At 42.6% G+C, this 22,512-nt stretch overlaps 2 protein-coding genes across 2 annotated transcripts; one reads left to right on the forward strand and one right to left on the reverse strand.

The window, feature by feature from the left end:
• The first annotated feature begins 900 nt into the window (after window positions 1-900).
• On the forward strand, window positions 901-5,788 carry CCL1 (C-C motif chemokine ligand 1). The gene is made up of 3 exons (XM_003315525.5): window positions 901-1,181; window positions 2,380-2,491; window positions 3,615-5,788. The coding sequence occupies exons 1-3, from the start codon at window positions 1,106-1,108 to the stop codon at window positions 3,715-3,717; spliced, it is 291 nt and encodes a 96-aa protein (XP_003315573.2). The 5' UTR covers window positions 901-1,105; the 3' UTR covers window positions 3,718-5,788.
• Window positions 5,757-8,189, reverse strand: CCL13 (C-C motif chemokine ligand 13). The gene is made up of 3 exons (XM_016932006.3): window positions 7,767-8,189; window positions 6,779-6,893; window positions 5,757-6,338 (listed from the first exon to the last, which is right to left on the reverse strand). Exons 1-3 carry the CDS (start codon window positions 7,840-7,842, stop codon window positions 6,233-6,235), a joined length of 297 nt encoding a protein of 98 aa, XP_016787495.1. The 5' UTR covers window positions 7,843-8,189; the 3' UTR covers window positions 5,757-6,232.
• Between the last annotated feature and the right edge of the window lie 14,323 nt (window positions 8,190-22,512).

The raw sequence follows: 22,512 nt of genomic DNA on the forward strand, positions 1-22,512 counted from the left end.
GTGAGGCTGAGGTGGGAGGATCGCTTGAGCCCAGGAGTTTGAGGCTGCAGTGAGTTTGCACCACTGCACTCCAGCCTGGGCAACAGAATGAGACCCTAGAAAAAAAAAAAAACAAAAAGGAAAAATTCCCTGGCTGAGGCTGGAGGATTGCTTGAGCCCAGGAGTTTGAGGCTGCAGTGAGTTTGTGCCACTGCACTCCAGCCTGGGTGACAGAGTGAGACTCTAGAAAAAAAAAAACAAAAAGGGAAAATTCCCCTGGCAGGACTCTCAGATGCTGCTGAGTAGCTCTCAGTCCTCTCTGTAACCCCAATATAACACATCTATCTCCGTGCTTACACTGGGTGGCTTTCACTTGTTTATCTGTGAATTGAAGAGAAGTGGCTTGAGGTCAGGCAGTGCTCCTCATTGGTAACTGCCTTCCCTGGGGCTAACCAAGGACCTAGAACAGAATAAGCTATTGAAAAGTGTTGAGGATTGAAAAAAATAGAAAAAATAGAAATGGCAAATATCTAGGCCAGTCACTGGACATAGAGAATGTTATTTAATTCTTATCGCACATCCTTGAGACATGTATTGCTATTTGCATTTTGTGTGAATATTCATTTGGGTAAGTTTATGTAATCCCTCCTCTGCAGAACTGGGATTCAAATGCAGGTGTATCTCTGTTCAGGTCCAGACTCTTCTGCCCTGAAGCAGTAGTACTTGGATGGAATGACGTAGGGTTGGACAAGCCACACACAGGCCACTTCCTCTCACTCACTTTTCTTTGCTTCCCACTCAACCAGGACAGTTCCCACGCACTTTTTCAAGATTCTTATCTGCTCCCACACTTGGGGAAGTTCCCAATGCAACCTATCAATCCATCACCACCACGAATACCACCCAGGAGAGGTGGGGAAAGGAGTTTACCACATGGTCACTGGGTGTGAGCAACTGTTCCCTGTCCCTATGGCTTCCCACTTGTGGCTCCCACCATGGCCTGGAGTTTTGGGTGGAGTTTTTCAAATAAAAGCCCTCAGCATTGCAGGACGGCACAGTGGTGAGCTCTTAGCTTCACCAGGCTCATCAAAGCTGCTCCAGGAAGGCCCAAGCCAGACCAGAAGACATGCAGATCATCACCACAGCCCTGGTGTGCTTGCTGCTAGCTGGGATGTGGCCAGAAGATGTGGACAGCAAGAGCAGTGAGTGTGGCAGGCATCATTTTGCTTCTCTCTGGGGAGGGCAGAAACATGGTCAGCCACTCTGGGGTTGGAGCAGGCTTCTCTTTGAACTCACCAACTCTATCTCCCCTCTTCCTACCTAAAGAGGAGGAGTAGTGAACTTGGACAGGCTGGGGGTGAGGGCTAGTAGGAGAACCATGAGTTGGGGCAAACACAGAGAACTGAACTGACAGCTGCAGTACAAGGAGGCTCTGCTTCATCCAGACCCAAAGAAGGGAACCTGTGAGGTTACTCGGGTAAAGCTGGGAGGCCCGAGGCCCAAGGCCCAGAGGAGAGCCTGGGTGTAGCTTCTACAGTGTGACAGACACCAAGTAGAGTCAGAAGCCAAGACCAGGCTCTAACAATTGGTCACTCTTGGGCAAGTCACTTTAGCTCTCAAACTCTACTTTCTCTATCAGTGAAATGGAGTTGATGATGTCTGCCCTCCAAGACTGTTTGGAGAATACCAACCTAGTAAGAGGCATGAAAGGGGGTGCAAACAGAAAAACTAGGAGAAAGAAGCTGGGATTGGAATGCAGGTCTCTTGTGGGATGTGGTGTGGGAGGAGAATGCACAAATGGACAGAGTGGGGGTTGGGAGCTGGGAAAGAGCTAAGGACCAGGGCAGGAGGGGATTCAAGAGACTGAGTAGGGCAGCTAGCTAGTTCCTGGGAGCTCTTCCCTTGTCATCTCATCAGTTTGGACTCCTCGAACAATTCCTAATCTTCCCCAGATCAGGTCTGTGAACTGTGGACCACTGTGTCCTGCATCAGACTAACCAGGTCCCCAGGGTGTGGGGTCCAGAGCCCTTGGACATGAATACTGGGGCAGAACCATGCACATGTGGTGAAATACCAAAACTGGATGAGCCTTTAGAAACCAGGCTCCAAAAAGTTTTATTTTACAGATGGGAAGTCTGGGGCCAGGGTGAAGGCACATCTTCCTCAGGGCCACTCAGCTGGGGTGCGGGGAGCTCAGATCTGAACCCCAATCTTCTGACTCTTTACCTAGCCCCAGAACAAGGTGGCTGATGAGACAGAGCTATGCCGGCACCGTCTGGATGTGGTCCCCAAGCCAGGGCTTGTCCTGGGAGGCTTTTTTTGTTTTTGTTTTTTAAAAATTGTGCTACAGGTGAGAGGTTGAGAAATGGATGCAAACCATCATTTGTGTTTCTCTTCTAGTGCAGGTACCCTTCTCCAGATGTTGCTTCTCATTTGCGGAGCAAGAGATTTCCCTGAGGGCAATCCTGTGTTACAGAAATACCAGCTCCATCTGCTCCAATGAGGGCTTAATGTAAGTGATCACCTGCTCAATCTCTCCCTAGAGAACAGAACCCCGCCAGCCTGGAATTACAAGAGTAGACACTAGATGACAGTATTTTACCGGAATAAGGTTTCTAAACCCAGAGCTGCCAGCACCTGGGTGCAAGCCACACTTGGGCGCTAGAGGGAGCGCTGAGCTTCCTAGCAGGTGTGAGGAAGGATGCATCTGTGCTCCTGCAGTGACTTGTGTTTCCTGAAACTCCAAGGTGCCAAGTATTGTATCCCAGCATTATGAGCTCAGAGGCTTAACAAAAGCATGAGGGGTTATTGTGCACTGGAAAGAGGAAGGGAACCAGGATTAGTTCCTGCCTCTGGATTTGGAACCCATAGTCTTGGGTGACCGTGGACAGGTAACTCCTTTGTACTGAATTATCTGTGTATCCTTCTGTATTCCTTATCTGTGAAGGGTCATAAACATAGCTGCATCACAGGGTCTTTACAAACTTAATTGGAGTAGCTTTCACATACCAGTCAGTATTTTAAGGCTTTTTCATGCATATTCTCTCTGTCGATCCTCTTGGGGCACATATTTTTGTTATCATGAAAAGTGAGGTTCAGGAAGGTAGAGATATTTGTCTAAGATCAACCAGAGAGTAAGAGATAGAGTTGGTCTATAGATTGGACAATAGTCCAGTTTAGGAAGTAGACAGATCAGAAGAGAAAAATACACACCCACACACACAAGGCGCGTGCGCGCACACACACACACACAAACACATGAGTCCAACGCAACAAGTAAGGCCCCAGATGGACACAGAAACATTAAAGTTGGTGCAGAGAGCTATTCCAGGATGGGAATTTCTCATCCCACCTAATCGTCAGAATGTTTTCAGGCTCTTCAGCCCCACCCTGATACACCAAACTGAAACCAGGAGAGGGGTCCAGGAAGTTCAATTCATAAGCTCCTGGTGCTTTGGCTGTTCCCCAGCGTGCAAACCACACATCCTGTGCAGCAACTTCATTTACAGAGGGGAGCCCAAGGCCCAGCAAGAGCAGTTTAGGGGACCTGGCAGCCGGAGGAGGTGGGGCTTGTGCTTTGCCCACCCGGTAGTGGCTTGGGTGGCTCAGCCTTCTCTCTTATTCTCTGTTCACAGATTCAAGCTGAAGAGAGGCAAAGAGGCCTGCGCCTTGGACACAGTTGGATGGGTTCAGAGGCACAGAAAAATGCTGAGGCACTGCCCGTCAAAAATAAAATGAGCAGATTTCTTTCCATTGTGGGCTCTGGAAACCACGTGGCTTCACCTGTCCCCCAAACTACCAGCCCTACACCATTCCTTCTGCCCTGCTTTTGCTAGGTCACAGAGGATCTGCTTGGTCTTGATAAGCTATGTTGTTGCACTTTAAACATTTAAATTATACAATCATCAACCCCCAACCCTCTGGGTCTCTTGGATTTCAGAGTGAAAACTTGATTGGCATTGAGAGGTGGGAGCCAGGGGCTGAAGGATGGGTCAGGAGGAGGGAGATGTGTTGCACCTGGTGCCAGGGGAACTGGGCTAATAAGTGACTCACTAGCTCTCAGTGACTGCCTTTGTCCTGGGGTGTAAGCTTTGAGTCGGGGTGGTGGTGCAGATTCTCTGCCTCCAGATTTGGCTGCCAGGAGTGGTACAGTGGAACAGAAAGCTGGGGTTCACAGCTGGGTCCACATTTGGGTGCAGGACTCTTCTTCTCCCTGCCCTGCCCAGAGGGCTTGGGGGGGGTGATGTTATCACCAAATCACAACTGCCCTAGCTGGAGGGGATCATGTGAGGTTGTCTGCCTGTAAAATGTTGCTAAACCCATTTTATAGATGAGGTGACTGAGGGCTAAAGAGAGATGCAGCAATTCAGGGGCAGATCTGGCATTAGAGCCTAGAGCTGTTGCCTCCTAGGACAACTCCTCCAGGTGTCCCACATTGCCAAGTGTACTGCCTGATGCAGTGTGGTACCAGATCTGGGGGACAGGCCCTGCTGTTGTCAGCAGTGCCCATCTCTTCTTGAGGAAGATCTCAGTGGGTGTCCAGGCATGGGTAGGTTCTGGGTCTGATTGAGATGCCCACCCAGCTTATCTGGAGGAGTGAGGCTGTCTTGGGAAGAGCAGGATAAACCCTCGGTGGACATATAGGAAGAGCAGGGCCAACGCTTTAAAAGGGACAATCACAAGCTTCAATTTGTACAACGTGTGATTCAAGGAAGAATAGCCAAGGAAGGAAGTGTTTCTAGGTCTTGGGGTTGGCACACCTTTAAAGATCACTTTTAGAGGGCAAAGGTCTCATGCTGTGTTTCCCTCATTCCCCATTCAACACGTCACACATCTGGCCCAGTCTTCTTAATCTGCCTCCTCCCCTCCACCCCCATGACTTCCCTTCTTTAGCCCTTATGACTGCCCCCTGTCACACATCTGGCCCAGTCTTCTTAATCTGCCTCCTCTTCTCCACCCCCATGACTGCTTTTCTTCAGCCCCTATTTTCTCTTGCTTGGACTATTGCAGTAGGCTGTTTTCCGCCCTCCCTTCTCAACTCCACCTTATCCACAGCCAATAGCTAGTCTTCCTGGCATCCATTCTTCCCTCTGGATGACTCAAAAACCTTCACACCTTCCTCCTGCCTTCAGAACTGAGTCTAAACTCCCCACCCTGATATTCTAATTCCTCTAGAACCTGCCCTCAACTTTCCTTTCTACATGTCTCCAACTTTTACATTCTGGAACCCCATATCTGACCGTTTGGGGATATTCCCCCCAGGCACTCTCCCCACATTGCTATCTTGGACCTCCCCTAAAAGAATCTTTGCTATGGCCACACTTCCCCATCCTCTAAAGTCCATTCGGCCCAAGCCCCCTCTTCCCTACCAATCCTGAGGCTCACTAGGACTTGGTCATCTGGTTTCCCTCTGAGTGTCAGGTGCACATGAAGTCTGAATCACTTGCTGCTTGGAGTGGGGAGGCATAGATTGGGGTGGGAGACTAGAGGGGGAGGGATGGGTTTACTTTTGGCAGGAGTGTGGTTTTAAAGAAAGAAATGAACTGAATATGAAACGGATGAGTTGCGAGCCAGGAGCGCCCATGCTGGGGACTGGAGCCATTGTTCCAGAACAGCCTGGGCTGGTGAGGCAGGCCCTCCTTGAAACTCAGATGAGCCAGGCTAGCCCCATGGCCAGGGCCTCTGTACATCCGCCTTCCACTGGCATGCCATCCACCCACACCTCTGAGAGCCCCTACTGGTTGGCAGTTACTCCTGAAGAAAACACCACTGTGTAAGAGATTTTAAATAAAATGTATTTTCTGCAAAATGTCAGCAGTCCTACTATTGCATTCATCTTTCCACAATAACATATTTAGCAACACCTCACATTCACAAAGAGCTCTCCTTCCTACATTGCAGCATCCCTTCATGTCCATGACTCCCACAGGCATGCTCTCAACCCCTGGGAACCGAAGACAAACCCACTGCCAGCCGCTCACAGTGGAAGGGAAGGGGGCTTAGAGACAGCAACCTACTTGCTCAAGGCCTTGCTTTAGAAAAGATCAGCAATACTCAAATAAACTCCAAACCAGCAACAAGTCAAATAATAGCCAATATTACTTAACACATAGTACATTTTGAATCACAAAACAGAATGCATCCTATCTGAAAATTATGGTAGAAGTATTCCAAAGCATAGAAGAGGAGGCCAGAGGAGAATGGAAAAGTCATTTCACGTACTCCAGCTTGATTTCAGTAGGGGTAGCAGAGTTCAAGTCTTCAGGGTGTGAGCTTTCCGGCCCAGGTGTTTCATATAATTCTGGACCCACTTCTCCTTTGGGTCAGCACAGATCTCCTTGCCCAGTTTGGTTCTGAAGCTGTGGAGGAAGGAGATCTGGCACAGTTAGATGGAACCCTTTGAGGGTTTACCCAGGAGATGACAAACTGGGTTCTAAACCTGCCTGGTCCACCTACTACAGGTGAAGGGGCACCCCTCCAGGACAGGAGGCGGGAGGTGTGTGGACAGAAGGGGTCTCTGGAGGCAGCCACTGCTCTTGCTGCCCCTGGGAAACTGATCCTGGCATCTGCTAAAGGGTGTGGGCTGGTGCCCATCCAGGAAACAAGGTGTGGGAAATTATAGGTCCTCTTTGGACCTGTTGTGCAGCCAAAATTGGAGGATTTGCATCACATAGTCTGGCTAGATCTCATCCTAAGTAAGATCTCAAGTCAGTCTGACGTCTGTCTCCTGGGGCAGAACTTTGGATTGGGGAATGTGGGGATGGGGAGGAGCCAGGTGAGCAGGGATTTTTCTACCCACATGACAGCCTTCTGGGGACACCTGCTGGTGGTGATCACATAGCTCTTCAGCCTCTGCAAGGAGATCTTCTTACTGCTAAATGTGAAGCAGCAAGTAGATGGGACGTTGAGTGCATCTAGAAATAGTTACAAAGAAAAAGACTTTGAGGATGTGTTAGGCTTTTCTCAGCTTGAATACAGCAGGGAGCATCTGTACGGGATGCAAAGCAAAGAGGAAGAAGTAGATCTTACTCACCCCCAAGCCCAGCTCTCCCACCCAAACCCTGAGGTGAGGTGGGACCTGTGACATGTGCCTCAGGATCTCAAAGGCTCAGCTGCATGGTGGAGACATGTCACAGCCATCTAGGGGAGGCCACGGGCAAGGCCAGTGGGGAAAGGTCCTGGGCGTGGTCCCAGATCTGCAGAGTTTGGGACGATCAGATGAGGTCAAAGAAAAGGCCCTAAATCTGGAGTCAGAAGCTTAGGTTTCATTCTTGCTCTGCAATAACTTGGAGGTGGATGGCTAGGGTCCCTTCTGCCTCCAACATGGGCTTCAGCTTTCTATCTTTAAAATTAGATGTTAAAGTGAACCTCTGAGGAGCCTTACTATTCTGGTGGGCTTAGAAGTGGGGCACTTAGCTGGGCCTGGTGGCTCACGCCTGTAATCCCAGCACTTTGGGAGGCCGAGACTGGAGGATCACTTGAGGTCAAGAGTTTGAGACCAGCCTGGCCAACATAGTGAAACCCCTTCTCTACTAAAAATACAAAAATTAGCTGCACATGGTGGTGGGTGCCTGTAATCCCAGCTACTCAGAAGGCTGAGGCAAGAGAATCGCTTGAACCTGGGAGGTGAAGGTTGCAATGAGCCAAGATCGCACCCCTGCACTTCAGCCTGGGCAACAGAATGAGACTCGATCTAAAAAAAAAAGTGGGGGAGCACTCGGGCTTAGGTCTTCCTTGAATAGAGAAACAGAGGGAAAGAGAGGGAGAGACGAAGGGAGGTGACTTACCTGGCTGAGCAAGTCCCTGGGGGTTGAAAGCTGCTGTTATGAGCAGCAGGCACAGAAGCACTGCAGAGACTTTCATGTTGAAGGTTAAGAGTTGGAGATTTCACAATGTTTCTTTGCCTCTCTGCTCCTCTGGCTGTTCTGCCAGCCTTTTATAGGGAGTGGAGGGGCTTGGAACTCTCAGACGACCTTGGCCTGAGCAGGGCGTTGACCAAGTCATGATGAAGGGGGATCCTGAATCTGCTGAGCTGGAGCTGGGCACCAAAGACTTTTCTAGGAAATGCAAGAGGGAAGCTGAGGGCTGAAGCAGCACAGCATGGCTTCCTTCTGGCTGTCCAGGCCACAAGGAGCCAGAGAGGAAAAAGGGACACAGACACGCCCCAGCCATTCACCATGGGAAGCCATAAAGGAGCTGTTTTCTTCTTACTTTCTCCAACAGGAAAGAGAAAAACATGAAAATTAACTCCTGTAGAGAAAGAGTGTTGTGCTAAGGACTCTGTTCACGTTATATATTTAGCTTGAGGAGGTACATACCATTATTATCATGCCCATTTCATAGAAGAGGAAACGGATGCAGAGAGATTAAATAACTTGACCAAAATCTTATGGGAAATGAGAGGGAAAGCTAGAAGAGAAAGCTAGTCTGCTTATATTTTATCACCAAGGCAGTTTCAACTTTTGTTTAGCGGCAGAAGTCTTTTTCCAAGTCAACTTTTATGTGGAAGTCTAATATCTGAAACAGATTAAGTCAGATTTCTGATGACAGGGGCTCCTTACATTATATATTGTGACCCCTTCTGCCCCTCAGGCCCAGAGGGACATGGTTCAAACACCTCTGATTGATGCAGGCCCCGTGTTTCCAGGAAGGACCATTGGGTTTCTAGAGCTGTTGATGGGAGGGCTGGGGTGGCCCTCAGAGCAAATAAGTGAGGTGTTTGGCCCATTCCTGGGCTCCTCCTGCGAGGGGCACATATCTGAGAGCTGGGAGGTGGGGAGGGAATGGCTTAGAATGGTTGAACATGTCCCTTCCCCACTCATCCCTAGCTCCAAGACTTGGCACAGTTTTTCTGCCTTCCTGGAATACTCATCCCTCTGCATTCCACTCTAGCAAATTAAGCCCAGTGAAAGTAAAGGGAAGAAATAAAGAGCTAGGATTAGAGAAATAGGAAACAGTAAATATTAGAAAGGATAGATGAAGCCCAAAGTTGGTTCTGTAGCCTATAATTAAGCTAAAACTCTCCTGAACTGAAAATGAAAAAAAAGAAAAAAGGGGCTGAGGCGGGGGGGATCACTTGAGGTCAAGAGTTCTAGAGAAGCCTGGACAACATGGTAAAACCCTGTCTCTACTAAAAAAAATACAAAAATTACCCAGGCATGGTGGCACATGCCTGTAATCCCAGCTACTTGGGAGGCTGAGGCAGGAGAATTGCTTGAACCTGGGAGGCCGAGGTTGCAGTGAGCCAAGATTGCACCACTGCACCCCAGTCTGAGTGACAGAGTAGGACTCTGTCCCAGAAAAAAAAAAAGAAAAAGAAAAAAGGAAAAAGGTACACATAACCAGTTGCAGAGCCTGCAGACACCAAAAAGAAAATAATAAGAACCTTATGCCAAAAATTTAGTTTAGAGGAAATGGATGAATTTCTTAAAAATCTAACTGACCAGGGTGCACAAAGAAATAAAAAATAGAAAGTCATTCTAAAGCTATTAAAGAAATGGAATCAGGAATTGAAAATCTTCCCACAAAACATTCTCTGGGCTCAAAGGGCATGAACAGCTAATTCCTCCAAGCATCGAAGGAAGTGGTCATTTCAATCTTGTGCAATCTCTTCCAGAGAATATCAAAAGATTGTACATCACTCAATTCATTTTGAGACCTACCTAACTTTGACACAAAAATGTGTCAAGACCCACCTGAGAAAAGGATATTACAAGCTTGTCCCTTCAGACACACATTCCATTCTTTTCCATTCTATTCTCTGCCCTAGGAAGCCTATCTTGGTGGGTTACATCAGTGAGGTTGCTGACCTTCTAGCTTCTGACTGGGTTTAGGCACAAGGGAGCTTCTGAGGACATTAGAGCAGGGAGAAGAGTTAAGTTGAGGTTCTTCTCCTCTGTTGTCTCCCTGTGTTCCTCAACCTGGATACATCCCTCAACTAATGGTTTTAACTTCTTTCAAGGTGGTTTCTCCATGACTCTCCTATCCAGGTTTGCTGAGCTATCCCCTGTTTTTCCTTTTTAGATTTAGGAATATAACCATGTTCTTTTTAAAAAAATTTTATTTTATTTTAAATTTTGGGATACATGTGCAGGATGTGCAGGTCTGTTACATAGGTAAACATATGCCATGGTGGTTTGCTGCACTTATCAACCCCTCACTCAAGTATTAAGCTCCATCCACATTAGCTATTTAACCTGACGCTCTCCCTTTCCCTCACTCCCTGACAGGCCGCAGTGGAATAGCCAAGACAATCTTAAACAAAAAGAACACAGCTGGAGGTATCATGCTACCTGACTTCAAACTATACTACAAGGCTACAGTAACCAAAACAGCATGGTACTGGTACAAAAACAGACACACAGACCAATGGAACAGAATAGAGATCTCAGAAATAAGACTACACATCTACAACCATCTGATCTTTGACAAACCTGACAAAAATAAGCAATGGAGAAAGGATTCCCTATTTAATAAGTGGTGCTGGGAAAACTGGCTAGCCGTATGCAGAACACTGAAACTGGACCCTTTCCTTACACCTCATACAAAAATGAAATCAAGATGGATTAAAGACTTAAACGTAAAACCCAAAACTATAAAAACCCTAGAAGAAACTCTAGGCAATACCATTCAAAACATAGGCACAGGAAAAGATTTCATGATGAAAATGTCAAAAGCAATTGCAACAAAAGCAAAAATTGGCAAATGGGATATAATTAAACTAAAGAGCTTCTGTACAGCAAAAGAAACTATCATCAGAGTGAACAGATATCCTACAGAACCGGAGAAATTTTTTGCAGTCTAACCATGTTCTTAATAGCCTCATGGTACCAAACACCCCTGTGGTCTCTTTTCACCCACTTACATCTTTGTAAATAGCTTCTTTACTAAACCTTTCTCCAAGTCTTCCATTTTAAGTGTTATCTATTTCTTGCTGGGACACTTACTGACATTGAATTGGCCCCATAAAATAGAACTTCCAAATGGGATTCTGGGATTGGATTGCTCGTATATTTTAGGTGCACCATGGAAAGGGGCACAGGAATAGGATCTGTCAACATATCATGATTACTTTAATTACCACCAGTAGTAGCATGGCAGACTGCTTTAACAAGCCCATTAGGTGATCCTGAAATACACAAAATTTGAGAACTATGGGATTATATCATGCCCCACTGTCATCACTGATCTATAAAGAATAGCCACTACAGAGCTCTTAAGCATCCTGCCCTCCTCCCACAACTCATCAAAACATTTCCTAATACCTGGATTGAAGGGAGTGTCCCCCTGGGCCTCCCAGCAGCTTGCACATAGACTAGATCCATTCCAACAGATCCAACAGATAGACTAGATCCATTCCAATAGATCCACTTCCCTGAGCCTCTGGACTCCTTCCTGTCATTCCAGAGAATTTCTGGCATTTCAACTTCATTAACTGTAGGCTTCTTATTTTTTAATTTTTAATTTTTGTGAGTACATAATAGGTGTGTATTTTTATGGGTTACATGAGATATTTTGATGCAGTCATGTAATGTGTAATAACTACATCAAAGTAAATGGGATATCCATTGCTTCAAGCATTTATTTTCAGGTTGTTTATTTGAAGGTTTGCTTCTTTTTTGATGTAGGCACTTAGAGCTATATAAATTAACCTCTTAGAACTGCTTTTGCTGTAACCCATAGGTTTTGGTATGTTGTGTTTCCATCATCATTTGTTTCAAGAAATTTTCCAGTTTCCCTTTTAATCTCTTCATTGACCAACCAGTTGTTCAGGAGCATATTGTTTACATTCCATGTGTTTGTGGAGTTTCCAAAATTCCTCTTGTTATTGACTTCTAGTTTTATTCCATTGTGTTCAGAGAATATACTTGATACTATTTCAATTTTTTGAATGTTTTAAGACTTGTTTTGTGGCTTAACATCTGATATATCCTTGAGAATGATCTATGTGCTGAGGAGAAAAATGTGTATTTTGCAGCTGTTGGATTAAATGTTTTGTAAATATCTATTAGATCCAATTGGTCTATAGTGCAGATTAAGTCTGATGTTCCTATGTTGATTTTCTGTCTGGATGATCTGTTTCAGGGTCTGAAAGTGGGGTGTTAAATTATCCAGCTGTTATCCTGTTGGAGTCTATCTCTCTCTTTAGCTCTAATGATATTGGCTTTATATATCTGGGTGCTCCAGTGTTGGGTGCCTATATATTTATAATTGTTATATCTTCTTGTTAAATTGACCCCTTTATCACTATATAATAACTCCCTCTGTCTCTTTTTTTATGGTTTTTGTCTTGAAATTTATTTTGTCTGATATTAGTATAGCCACTCCTGCTCTTTTTTGGTTTTCATTTGCTTGGAGTATCTCTTTGCATCCCTTCTGTTTTCAGTCTTTGTGTGCCTTTATAGGTGAAGTGTGTTTCTTGTAGGCAACGGATCATCAGGTCTTGCTCCTTCATCCTTTTAGCCATGTTTTATGTCTTTTGATTAGAGACTTTAGTCTATTTACATTTAATGTTATTATTAATAAGTAAGGACTTACTCCTGCCATTTTGTTATTTGTTTTCTGGTTGTTTTGTGGTCTTCTCTTCTTTCTTTCCTTCCTTCCTTCCTATCTTCCTTTTGGTGAAGATTATTTTCTCTAGTGGTATGATTTAATTTCTTGCTTTTTATTTTTTGTGTATTTGTTGTGTGTTTTTAGACTTGAGGTTACCATGAGGGTTGCAGATAGTGTCTTATAACCCATTTAAAAAAAATTGATTACAATTTAATGCTGATTACATAAACAAGCAAAGAGAAAACTGATAAAACTTCTACATTTTAACTTCATCTCCCCACTTTTTAACTTTCTATTGCTTCTGTTTATATTTTATTGTACTATCTATGTCTTCAAAAGTTGTTGCAGATATTTGGATCAGTTCATCTTTTTGTCTTTCTACTTAACTTATGCATAGTTTACACACCACAATTACAATGTTATTCTGTGATTTTCTGTGTACCACTTTGGTGGTCTTGGATAAAATCCAGAAAAATTCTCTGGACTACCAGGCAGAAACTCTTGTTCTTTTTTCTTACTTTGTCCCAAACAAACAGATTATCTCTCTCTGTGCTGAGATGCCTGGAGCTGGAAGAGAGGTTACACAACTACCCCCGTGGCCACCACTACTGGGACTGAACTGGGTTGGACCTAAAACCAGTACCAACTGGAACCACTAGCTGACTACTGGCTATGTTCACTCAAGGCCCTAGGGCTCTACAATTAGCATGTGGTAAAACCAACCAGGCTTATGTCCTTCCCTTAAGGGCAGCAAATTCTTCCAGGCCTTAGGCAGGTCCAGAGATGCTGTCCAGGAGCCAGGGTCTGGAGTCAGAAACCTTAGTAATATATCTGTTGCTCTGTTCCACTGTAGCTGAGCTGGCACCCAAGCCACAAAATGAAGTTTTTTCCATCCTTTCCTTCCCTTTCCCTATGTAGAGGAGTCTCTCCTCATGTTCACCACCACCACCACAGGTCCATAAGGAGTACTGCCAGGGTACCTCCAATGTTCACTTAAGGCCTAAGGGATCTTTGGTCAGCTTGTGGTGAAAGCTGTCAGGCCTGGGACTCACTCTTTAGGGCAGTGGGCTCCCCTCTGGCCCAAGGTAGGTCCAGAGATGCTGTACAAGAGCCAAGGCCTGGAACGGGGGACCCCAATGCCCACTTGGTGCTCTTCTCTACTGTAGTTGAGCTGCTAAGTTCAAGACAGTCCTCTTTACTCCTCTCTCTGTTTTTCTCAAGCAAGGGGGCCTGTTCTTGTAGCTATCATATCTGGGAATGTGCCGGGTCACACCTGAAGCCAGCATGTCTCAGAGTCTCACCCAAGGCCTATAGCATGTGCTATCTGATTATGGCTGCTGGTTATTCAGCGCCCCGGGGCTCTTTAGTCAACAGGTAATGAATCCTGCCAGGACTGCGTCCTTCCCTTCAAGGTAGTGGATTCCTTTCAGCTCCAGGGTGTATCTGGAAATATCCTGGAGCTAGGCCCTGGAATGGGGGCCTCACAACCCTTCCCGATGCCTTACTGTGGCTTCCTACTGTGGCTGAGCTATTTAGCATCCAACTTGTAAGACAAAGTTTATTTATTTATTTTTTAATACCTCTCTTTTCAAGTGAAAAGAAGGGGTCTCTTTCAGAGCTGCAAGCTGTGACACATGGGGTTGGGGGAAGCGTAACATAAGCACTCCCTTGGCTGCCCCAGCTGGTGTCTCACTAGGTTGCGTGTCGCCCACCAGTTCACAGCACTAGAACTTGCCTAGTAAGTGCAGTCTTTGTGGCCTAGACTGCCTTCCAAGTTTATTTAGAACAATTTAGCCAGAGCAATTTAGCCCATGGTGGCAAGGCTTGCCAGAATTAACATTCCAACTCCTGGCACAGATAATTCTTCTCTGGCCAGGGCAGGTCTAAATGCTCCCTTTGTGGGCGCTGGTTGAGTTCTGCCCAGTGTTGGCAGCACAGAGTTCCGGTGCAAGTCACCCAATCACTGCACTTTCCCTCCCCCCGCCCACATTTTCTTTCCGCTCCATGCAGCCACTGCCAAGAGATAGCGGAGGGATGGTGTTGGCAATTTAAGATTGTCTTTCCAACTCTCTTCAGTGCCTCTTTCAGTGATATGAAGTTACTGCCAGGTACTGTGATTACTTACCTAAGTTTGGTTCTTATGAAGGTGCTTTTTGTGTGTAGATAAGTGTCCAATTTGGTGTTCCTGCAGGGAGGATGATCAGTGGAGACTTTTATTCAGCCATCTTGCTCTGCTTCCTTCTCTTAGACTTCTTTTTAAGTCTAGACTTCAATTAGGCAATCTAGCTGACCATTAATATCCCTTCCAGGTACTTGTGCCAGTACATTAAATTCTGAATTTGGGCGATTGAACCCTATATGTTATTTTTCTCAGTCTAACACTCTTAAAATTGACTCACAAACATATGCCCCAAACTTTCCTATAAACTGGATGAGTGAGAGGACATTCAAATCTTCCCAGCTGTAAAATCTCCTGTCTGTCCTTTCCTGTGATTCAGGACTTAATACGACATAGGAGAATGTGAGCCTGGGAACTGGGGTCAGTTAAGCATGGGTTCAAGTTTTATATCCATCGTTTACTGGTTATGTGATTCAGAGCAAATTACTTCCCTCTCTGAGCCTCCATGAGGAAACTGATTGGTAATCGCTATCTCATTACGATGTTGGGAGAGTCAATAAGATAATGCATGGAGAGTTCTTAGAACAGTGCCAAAATTGTGTATTTCTAACAAGTTCTCAGGTGATACTGATAAGGCTTGTCTGAGGACCACTCTTGGAGAACCACTGCTGCAATGAGACTGGGGTTGCTGATCTCAGTGGGAGAAATGGGTTCCAGGAGCAACAAAAGCCAGGCAGCAATGTTTATTAAACAGCGGAGACAGGGTGGACACAATTACCCCAAGAAGCCACAGGTCCAGAGTTGGAATCTGAGTGCTTTGATTGGCAGGGATTTGTAGCTAAGACTATGGAATCCCTAGAAATGAAATAGATGAGATGCTTACTAAGGTGCTTCTTGACTTTAAGGTAGAAAATTCTAGTGGGCAGAAAGCTAGTATGCTCATATCTCTTACCCAGTTATCAGATCTAAGCCAGTTTATAGACCTGAAGTCTCTTGATGGATGGGTAGGCCAGGTCTTTTTGAGGAAGGGCCCTGCGATGCTGGATTGCCAGATGAAATACAGGGCAGTTAGTTAAATGTGACTTGCAAATAAACAGGGAGTGATTTTTTTTTTAAGCATAGATATACCTCTTGCAATATTTTTGCTTAATCTGGCAACTCATAGGTCTAATACTATAAATCTTCTTCCATGCCTTTTCCAGAAGAATCTGCTGCCATAAATCAGGGTGACTCTGTACTGGAGAAATAAATAGAGACCTTCTGGGATTATTTGCTGATGGTTCTGAATGGATGATGTCCTATGAAGACCTGAAAATCTACCCTGGTTCACCAATCAGAGTGAGAACTTTCGAAGGTCCTATGTTAGTAATGCAGTTATGTCTAGAGTAGAAGTTCAGCCAGCTGTTTCCCAACCCAATAATCTTTATATAACAGAAGTCTCCGAGATCTATAGAATCCTGTTATTTTAGAATCATTATGTTGCTGTAGAATCTTAGAACCCAAGCATCCTGCCATCTGCCCACGATAGTACTGGGCAATCTTAGTGCCCACAATCTTAGAGAGTAACATAATAGTGTCGGCAAATGTATGCAATGTTGTGGTTTTCAGATATTTGTTTACCTTCTAAAGTCTATTCTCAAGGAGTAACTTATTGGTAAGTTCTGACGTAACAGATTAAAACCAAAACTGCTCAGGGAAGCAGAGCTGGGGCACCTTGTGCCTTTACTTTTCCCTGTTTATCTCATTTCACTTGTTAAGGCTCTGAGGAGCACCACGATGGTGCAAATTTTTCGTTTTATAGGAAACATGTCTAACCGCTGGAGTGGCTACTGAAAAGGGGAGGAAGCCAGCACTAATCAATATGTTCAGCCTCCAGGGCTGACTCTCTCCAGAAAGGCAAGCCTGCAGAAGAGGAGACATCCATTGGTATGCTGGGGGAGAAAAACCCATGCATTGCCCATGAAAACATTACAAGACCACTTCCTTACTTCTTCCTTCATACCACCTGCAGTTCTTATATCCATCACTATATGCATTGCTTATAATATTCCATCAACCTGTAATTCCTTCCCAAACAGGAATCATTTGAGACCTGGTATAAATCATGTCTCATTTATGAAGACTTCTCAAACTACACAGATGTCAAAGAGGGCCAAATCTGAAATAAATTGTTGGTCACCTCCCAGGGCAAGCTTTACTGCTTCTACTCTAGAAAATCCAGTCCACTTTCTGGGCATTCTCTGGACAAGCCCACAGTCAAAAATGAGTACTTACTTATGATATGAGGGTCTAAGAAGCCATAAGGGGTCTCCTCTGTATGAGAACTATTATATACTTTATCTTGCAAGCCAGACAGGAATAAACCAGGGTTATCCCAGACAAATTGAGGTGTACCATCTTCCTCTCCAGTGGGGACTTCGCATCTTACCAGTTGTTGCATCATCACTTTAGTTGTTTACATTTCTAGCTTCTGCTGACCTTTCCTTCTGGGGAACTCCCAGGGGGGTTGCCTGGAGCTGCCCCTTCCCATGACCAAGTGGAAAATGCCAACAGGAACAACCGTGTATTCAGCATATGCTGGTACTAAGAATAAGCAAAGAAGCAGAAGCTTTTCTGTTGGAGCAGCGTTTTGTAGAAACATTTATATTTTTAAAAATAATATATGATGACTTAGAACTCTTGAAAAGTATATCTCAAAAATCATAAAAATATTATAAAACAACATGTACACTCAATGTTGACACAGAATCACAGTAAAATTTCTGTTGTTCTTTTTTTCTTTCCATGTGAGCATATTAGGAATTTTACTGGATAAATGTTGGTCTCCGTTTGTTAGTTAATGCTATGTCAAAAGTCATTTTACATATCTCCATAACTGAATTTCTTAATGATTGAATAGTGTTCCGTTAAATGGGAGAACTAGAACTTATCTATGACCATACAGTGCTATTTGGCATTTAGTCTATTTCACTGGGACAATAAGTGATGCTTGATGCTATGATACACATAAGAAATATTTATTGGTCAATGTCCCACCTTCCAGAGGTGACCACTACTTTGACTTCTGTCATCACTGATTGTTCTTGAAATTCACATAAATGGAATTATATGGCATGCACTCTTTTGTGTCTGAAGTCTTATGCTCAGTGAAATTTTTTTTTATACTTTAAGTTTTAGGGTACATGTGCACAACGTGCAGGTTTGTTACATATGTATACATGTGCCATGTTGGTTTGCTGCACCCATTAACTCGTCCTAGTTTATTACTAGTCTTCAGACATCCAGAAAATAGAGTAAGATACTAGGTAGACATAACACCTAGATACATCCGTAAGGCATTTGTTTCCTATCCCATGGCCCATTCTAGCTTAACACCCACCAACTGAGATATAGTGAAATACTAAAATTGGATGCTCAGATTATATTTTTATCCAACCAAAGAGTTCTTTAAATATTATATTAAAAAATTCCTCACTTAAAAAAAATTTCTCTGATGACCAGTGATGAAAAAATTTTTAAGTGAGGAATTTTTAATTTTATATTTAAAGAACTTTTTGGTTGGATAAAAATATAATCTTAGCATCCAATTTTAGTATTTCACTATATCTCAGTTGGTGGGTGTTAAGCTAGAATGGGCCATGTGATAGGAAACAAATGCCTTACGGATGTATCTAGGTGTTATGTCTACCTAGTATCTTACTCTATTTTCTGGATCTGTCTGAAGACTAGTAATAAACTAGGACACTAACTGGGTTCCATGCGATGTTTGCCCTTTCATATGATCTTCTAAGCTGATTTTTTTCCTCCCAAGTCCTTTTTAAAGAAAGTATACTGTATTTTACCAACCCCCTCTCTTTTCTCATAGCTCTTCTGTGGTGAATTAAACCTACTTGAGTTAAAATACTTCGATTTCTTTTCTTTTTTTTTTTTTAACAGAAAGTACTGAATAACAACACTGGACCTTCTTAATTAAAATGCTCACCACTTAGTCTATCTTTTTCTCTCTCTTGTTTTTTAATGACAGATGATTTTGTCCAGAAATTTTGCTGTTTTTCTTGGTGCTAATACCTTGCCTCTTATTCCTGCTACAGCAGGGTGGTAATATTGGCATCCTGATTAAATACTGTGCCTTAGGAGACTGGAAGTTTAAAAATGTACAAGTCCTTTCAGTGATGAGGGAATTGACTTTTTTTTTAAAGTCTTTTTTCTTAGAAAGCCAAAATGTTTGTTTTTTTTAAATTCTGAAATATGTTGTGACAACAATGACCTATTTATGATCTTAATTAAAAAAAAAAGTTTCTGTTTTCTGTGTTGTGTTTTTCGTATTTAAATCCAAATGTAAGATGTGGTAGTAATAGGTTAACTTATGTTATTTCTTTAGTACATAGGGCTTAGCTTTATACTCTTGATTTCCACTCACACTAATGTCATATGGTTAAGGAAGAAAAATGTGGGCTTTCTGAAGTTTCAGATATTTAATCAATCAAAATGTGTTTCCTTCAAAGAGAGCTCTAAAATACTTTACTATGGTTATGAAGTTATTACAGGCCAGGCGCGGTGGCTCATGCCTTCAATCCCAGCACTTTGGGAGGCTGAGGCAGGCGGATCACCTGAGGCCAGGAGTTCGAGAGCAGCCTGGCCAACATGGTGAAACCCCATCTCTACTAAAAATACCAAAATTGCTGGGTGTGATGGTGTGCGCCTGTAGTCCGCTACTTGGGAGGCTGAGGCAGGAAAATCACTTGAACCCAGGAGGCAGAGGTTGCAGTGAGCCGAGATCGCGCCACTGCACTCCAGCTGCTCAATGTAATTTTAAAAAAATGTCAGTTTTTTGTTGTGTTTATTGCTAGGTAATATTCCATTTGATGAATACGCCACACTTTATCCATTCTCCTAGATCTTTGAAATGCTTCTAGTTTTCTGCTGTTATGAATAAAGTTGTGATGAACACTGTTGTTCCAATCTTTTTATGCATATAGGAATACATTGATTGAAATACTTACTTAGAAATGGGATTTCTGGGTCATTGGGTAAACATATGTTTACTTTTATCACAAAGCACTAAACAGTTTTGCAAACTTTCCTCCAGCAACATATCAGATTTCCTTTTGCTCTATATTTCCATCAATACATGGTATTATCAATCTTCCCTATTGTAGCCATTTTAATGGGTTGTAGTAGTATTTTATTAGGTATTCAATTGCCTTTTCTTGATGACTTGTGATGTTCCGCTCCTTTTTATATTTTTATTGGTTATTTGAATATTTTTTGTGAAACGACTGTTCACATTTTTTCTAAAAAAACCTCAATAGCTTTAGGGGTACAAGTGGTTTTTGATTACATGGATGAATTGTATGGCGGTGATGTCTGAAATTTTAGTGCACCCATTAGTGTACATTTTACCCAATATGTACTTTTCTATCCCTCACCCTCCTTCCACCCTTCCCCCTTCTGAATCTCCAATGTCCATTATACCACTCTGTATGTCTTTGCATACCCATAGCTTAGTTCCCACTTATGAGTGAGAACATATAGTATTTGGTTTTCCATTTCTGAGTTACTTCCGTTTCCATCCAAATTGCTGCAAAAGAAGATATTTCATTCTTTTTTATATAGCTGAGTGGTATTCCATGGTGATATATATCAAATCTTCTTTATCCATTTATAGGTTGCTGGCCACTTAGGTTGGTTCCATATCTTTGTAATTGTGAATTGTTTTGCGATAAACATATGCATGCAAGGATCTTTTGATATAATGACTTCTTTTCCTTTGGGTAGATACTCAGTAGTGGGATTGCTGGATCAAGTGATAGATCTACTTTTAGTTCTTTGAGAAATCACCATACTGTTTTCCATAGAGGTTGTACTAATCTACATTCCTACTAGCAGTGTGCAAGTGTTCCCTTCTTACCACATCCATGTCAACATTTATTGTTTTTTAACTTTTTAATAATGGCCATTCTGGCTGAGGTAAAGTGGTATCTCTTTGTGGTTTTAACTTGCATTTACCTGATGATTAGTGAGGTTGAACATTCTTTTCATATTTCTTGGCTGTTTATCTATCTTCTTTTGAGAACTCTCTATTCATGACATTTGCTAACTTTTAACTGGGATGATCATTATTAATATTATCTACTGATTTGTTTGAATTCCTTGAAGATCCTGGATATTAGTCCTTTGTTGAATGCAGAGTTTGCAAATATTTTCTCCCGTTCTGTGGATTGTCTGTTTACTCTGATAATTATTTCTTTTGCTATGCAGCTGTTTAGTTCAATTAGGTCCCATTTCTTTTATTTTTGTTTTTGTTACATTTGCTTTTGTGGTCTCAGCCATGAATTCTTTGCATAGGCCAATATCCGGAAGGGTTTTTCCTGGCTTTTCTTCTAGAATTTTTATGATTTCAAGTCTTAGATTTAAATCTTTAGTCCATCTTGGGTTGATTTTTGTATACGCTGAGAAATAGGGATTCAGTTTCATTCTTCTACATGTAGCTATCAAATCTTCCCAGCACCATTTATTGAATAGAGTGTCCTTTCCTCAATGCATGTTTTTGTATGCTTTTTCAAAGATCATTTGGTTTTAAGTATTTGTCTTTATTTCTGGGTTCTCTATTCTATTCCATTGGTCTCAGTATCTACTTTTACACCAGTATCATGCTGTTTTGGTTACTATGGCCCTGTAGTGTAATTTGAAGTCGGTGCAATACCTCTTGGTTTGTACCTTTTGCTTAGAATTTGCTCTTTTTTGGTTCCATGTGAATTTTAGAATAGCTTCTTCTAATCCTGTGAAAAATGAAGTTAGTATTTTGATAAGAATTGGATTGAATCTGTATATTGCTTTGGGCAGTATGATCATTTTCACAGTATTGATTTTTCCAATCCATTAGCATCAGATGTATTTTCGTTTTTTTGAGTCATCTATGATTTATTTCAGCAGTGTTTTGTAGTGCTCCTCATAGAGATCTTTCACTTCCTTAGTTAAGTATATTCCTAGATATTTTACTTTATTTTTGCAGCTATTGTAAAAGGGACTCAGTTCTTTATTTGATTCTCAGCTTGGTTGTTGTTGGTGTATAGCAGTGCTACTGATGTGCAGATTGATTTTGTAACCTAAGACTTTACTGAATTCATTTATCAAATCTAGGAGTATTTTGAAGAAATCTTTAGGGTTTTCTACATATACCATTATATCATTGGCAAACAGAATTGGTTTGGCTTCTGTTTTTCCAATTTGGATGCCCTTTATTTCTTTCTCTTGCCTGACTGCTCTGGTTAGGACTTCCTGTTCACATTTTTTTTCCTATTTTTATTTGGGTTGTTTTCTGTTTCTGTTATTAATTTTTAAAATTTACTATCCAGTCTGAATTAAAGTATTTTCTATGTAATACAATATATTTTCTCCTAATCTTTAGCTTATCTTTTTACATTCTTCATAGTATCTTCTGATGAGTAATTATTTTCAATATTGATAAAGTCTAATATATACGTTTCTAAAAGTGTAAGGTTATGTGTTCTGTTTTGCTTAAAAAAGACAGATTTTCTGCCACAAGTTGTAAGGATACTCTCCTACGCTTTCTTCTAGGTGTTTTCTAGCTTTAGCTTTTGTATTTAGGTATATCATCCATCTTAAATTAATTTTTGTCTATAGTGTGAGGTAAGGGAGAAATTTATTTTTTTTCATACAGATATCTGGTTGCTCCAGCATAATTTATTTGGAAGACTTTTTATTTCTTCATTGGATTGACAACTTTCTTAAAAATGAAATCAATATGTGAATGTGTCTGGGTGTGTACTTATAGTGATGGTTACTTTTACGTGTCAGCTTGACTGGGCCATGGAGTGCCCTAATATTTGGTCAAACAA

This window comes from Pan troglodytes, chromosome 19, assembly GCF_028858775.2.
Source record: "Pan troglodytes isolate AG18354 chromosome 19, NHGRI_mPanTro3-v2.0_pri, whole genome shotgun sequence".
Lineage (NCBI taxonomy): Eukaryota > Metazoa > Chordata > Mammalia > Primates > Hominidae > Pan > Pan troglodytes.

What these genes read in the sequence shown, in the direction of transcription:
- CCL1 (XM_003315525.5), top strand. Translation starts at nt 1,106, where the DNA reads ATGCAGATCATCACCACAGCCCTGGTGTGCTTGCTGCTAGCTGGGATG. An exon ending in AGATGTGGACAGCAAGAGCA is followed by an intron (nt 1,182 to 2,379) that starts GTGAGTGTGGCA and finishes TTTCTCTTCTAG; the next exon opens with TGCAGGTACCCTTCTCCAGA. An exon ending in TGCTCCAATGAGGGCTTAAT is followed by an intron (nt 2,492 to 3,614) that starts GTAAGTGATCAC and finishes CTCTGTTCACAG; the next exon opens with ATTCAAGCTGAAGAGAGGCA.
- CCL13 (XM_016932006.3), bottom strand. Translation starts at nt 7,842, where the DNA reads ATGAAAGTCTCTGCAGTGCTTCTGTGCCTGCTGCTCATAACAGCAGCT. An exon ending in CCAGGGACTTGCTCAGCCAG is followed by an intron (nt 6,894 to 7,766) that starts GTAAGTCACCTC and finishes AACTATTTCTAG; the next exon opens with ATGCACTCAACGTCCCATCT. An exon ending in TGTCCCCAGAAGGCTGTCAT is followed by an intron (nt 6,339 to 6,778) that starts GTGGGTAGAAAA and finishes CTTCCTCCACAG; the next exon opens with CTTCAGAACCAAACTGGGCA.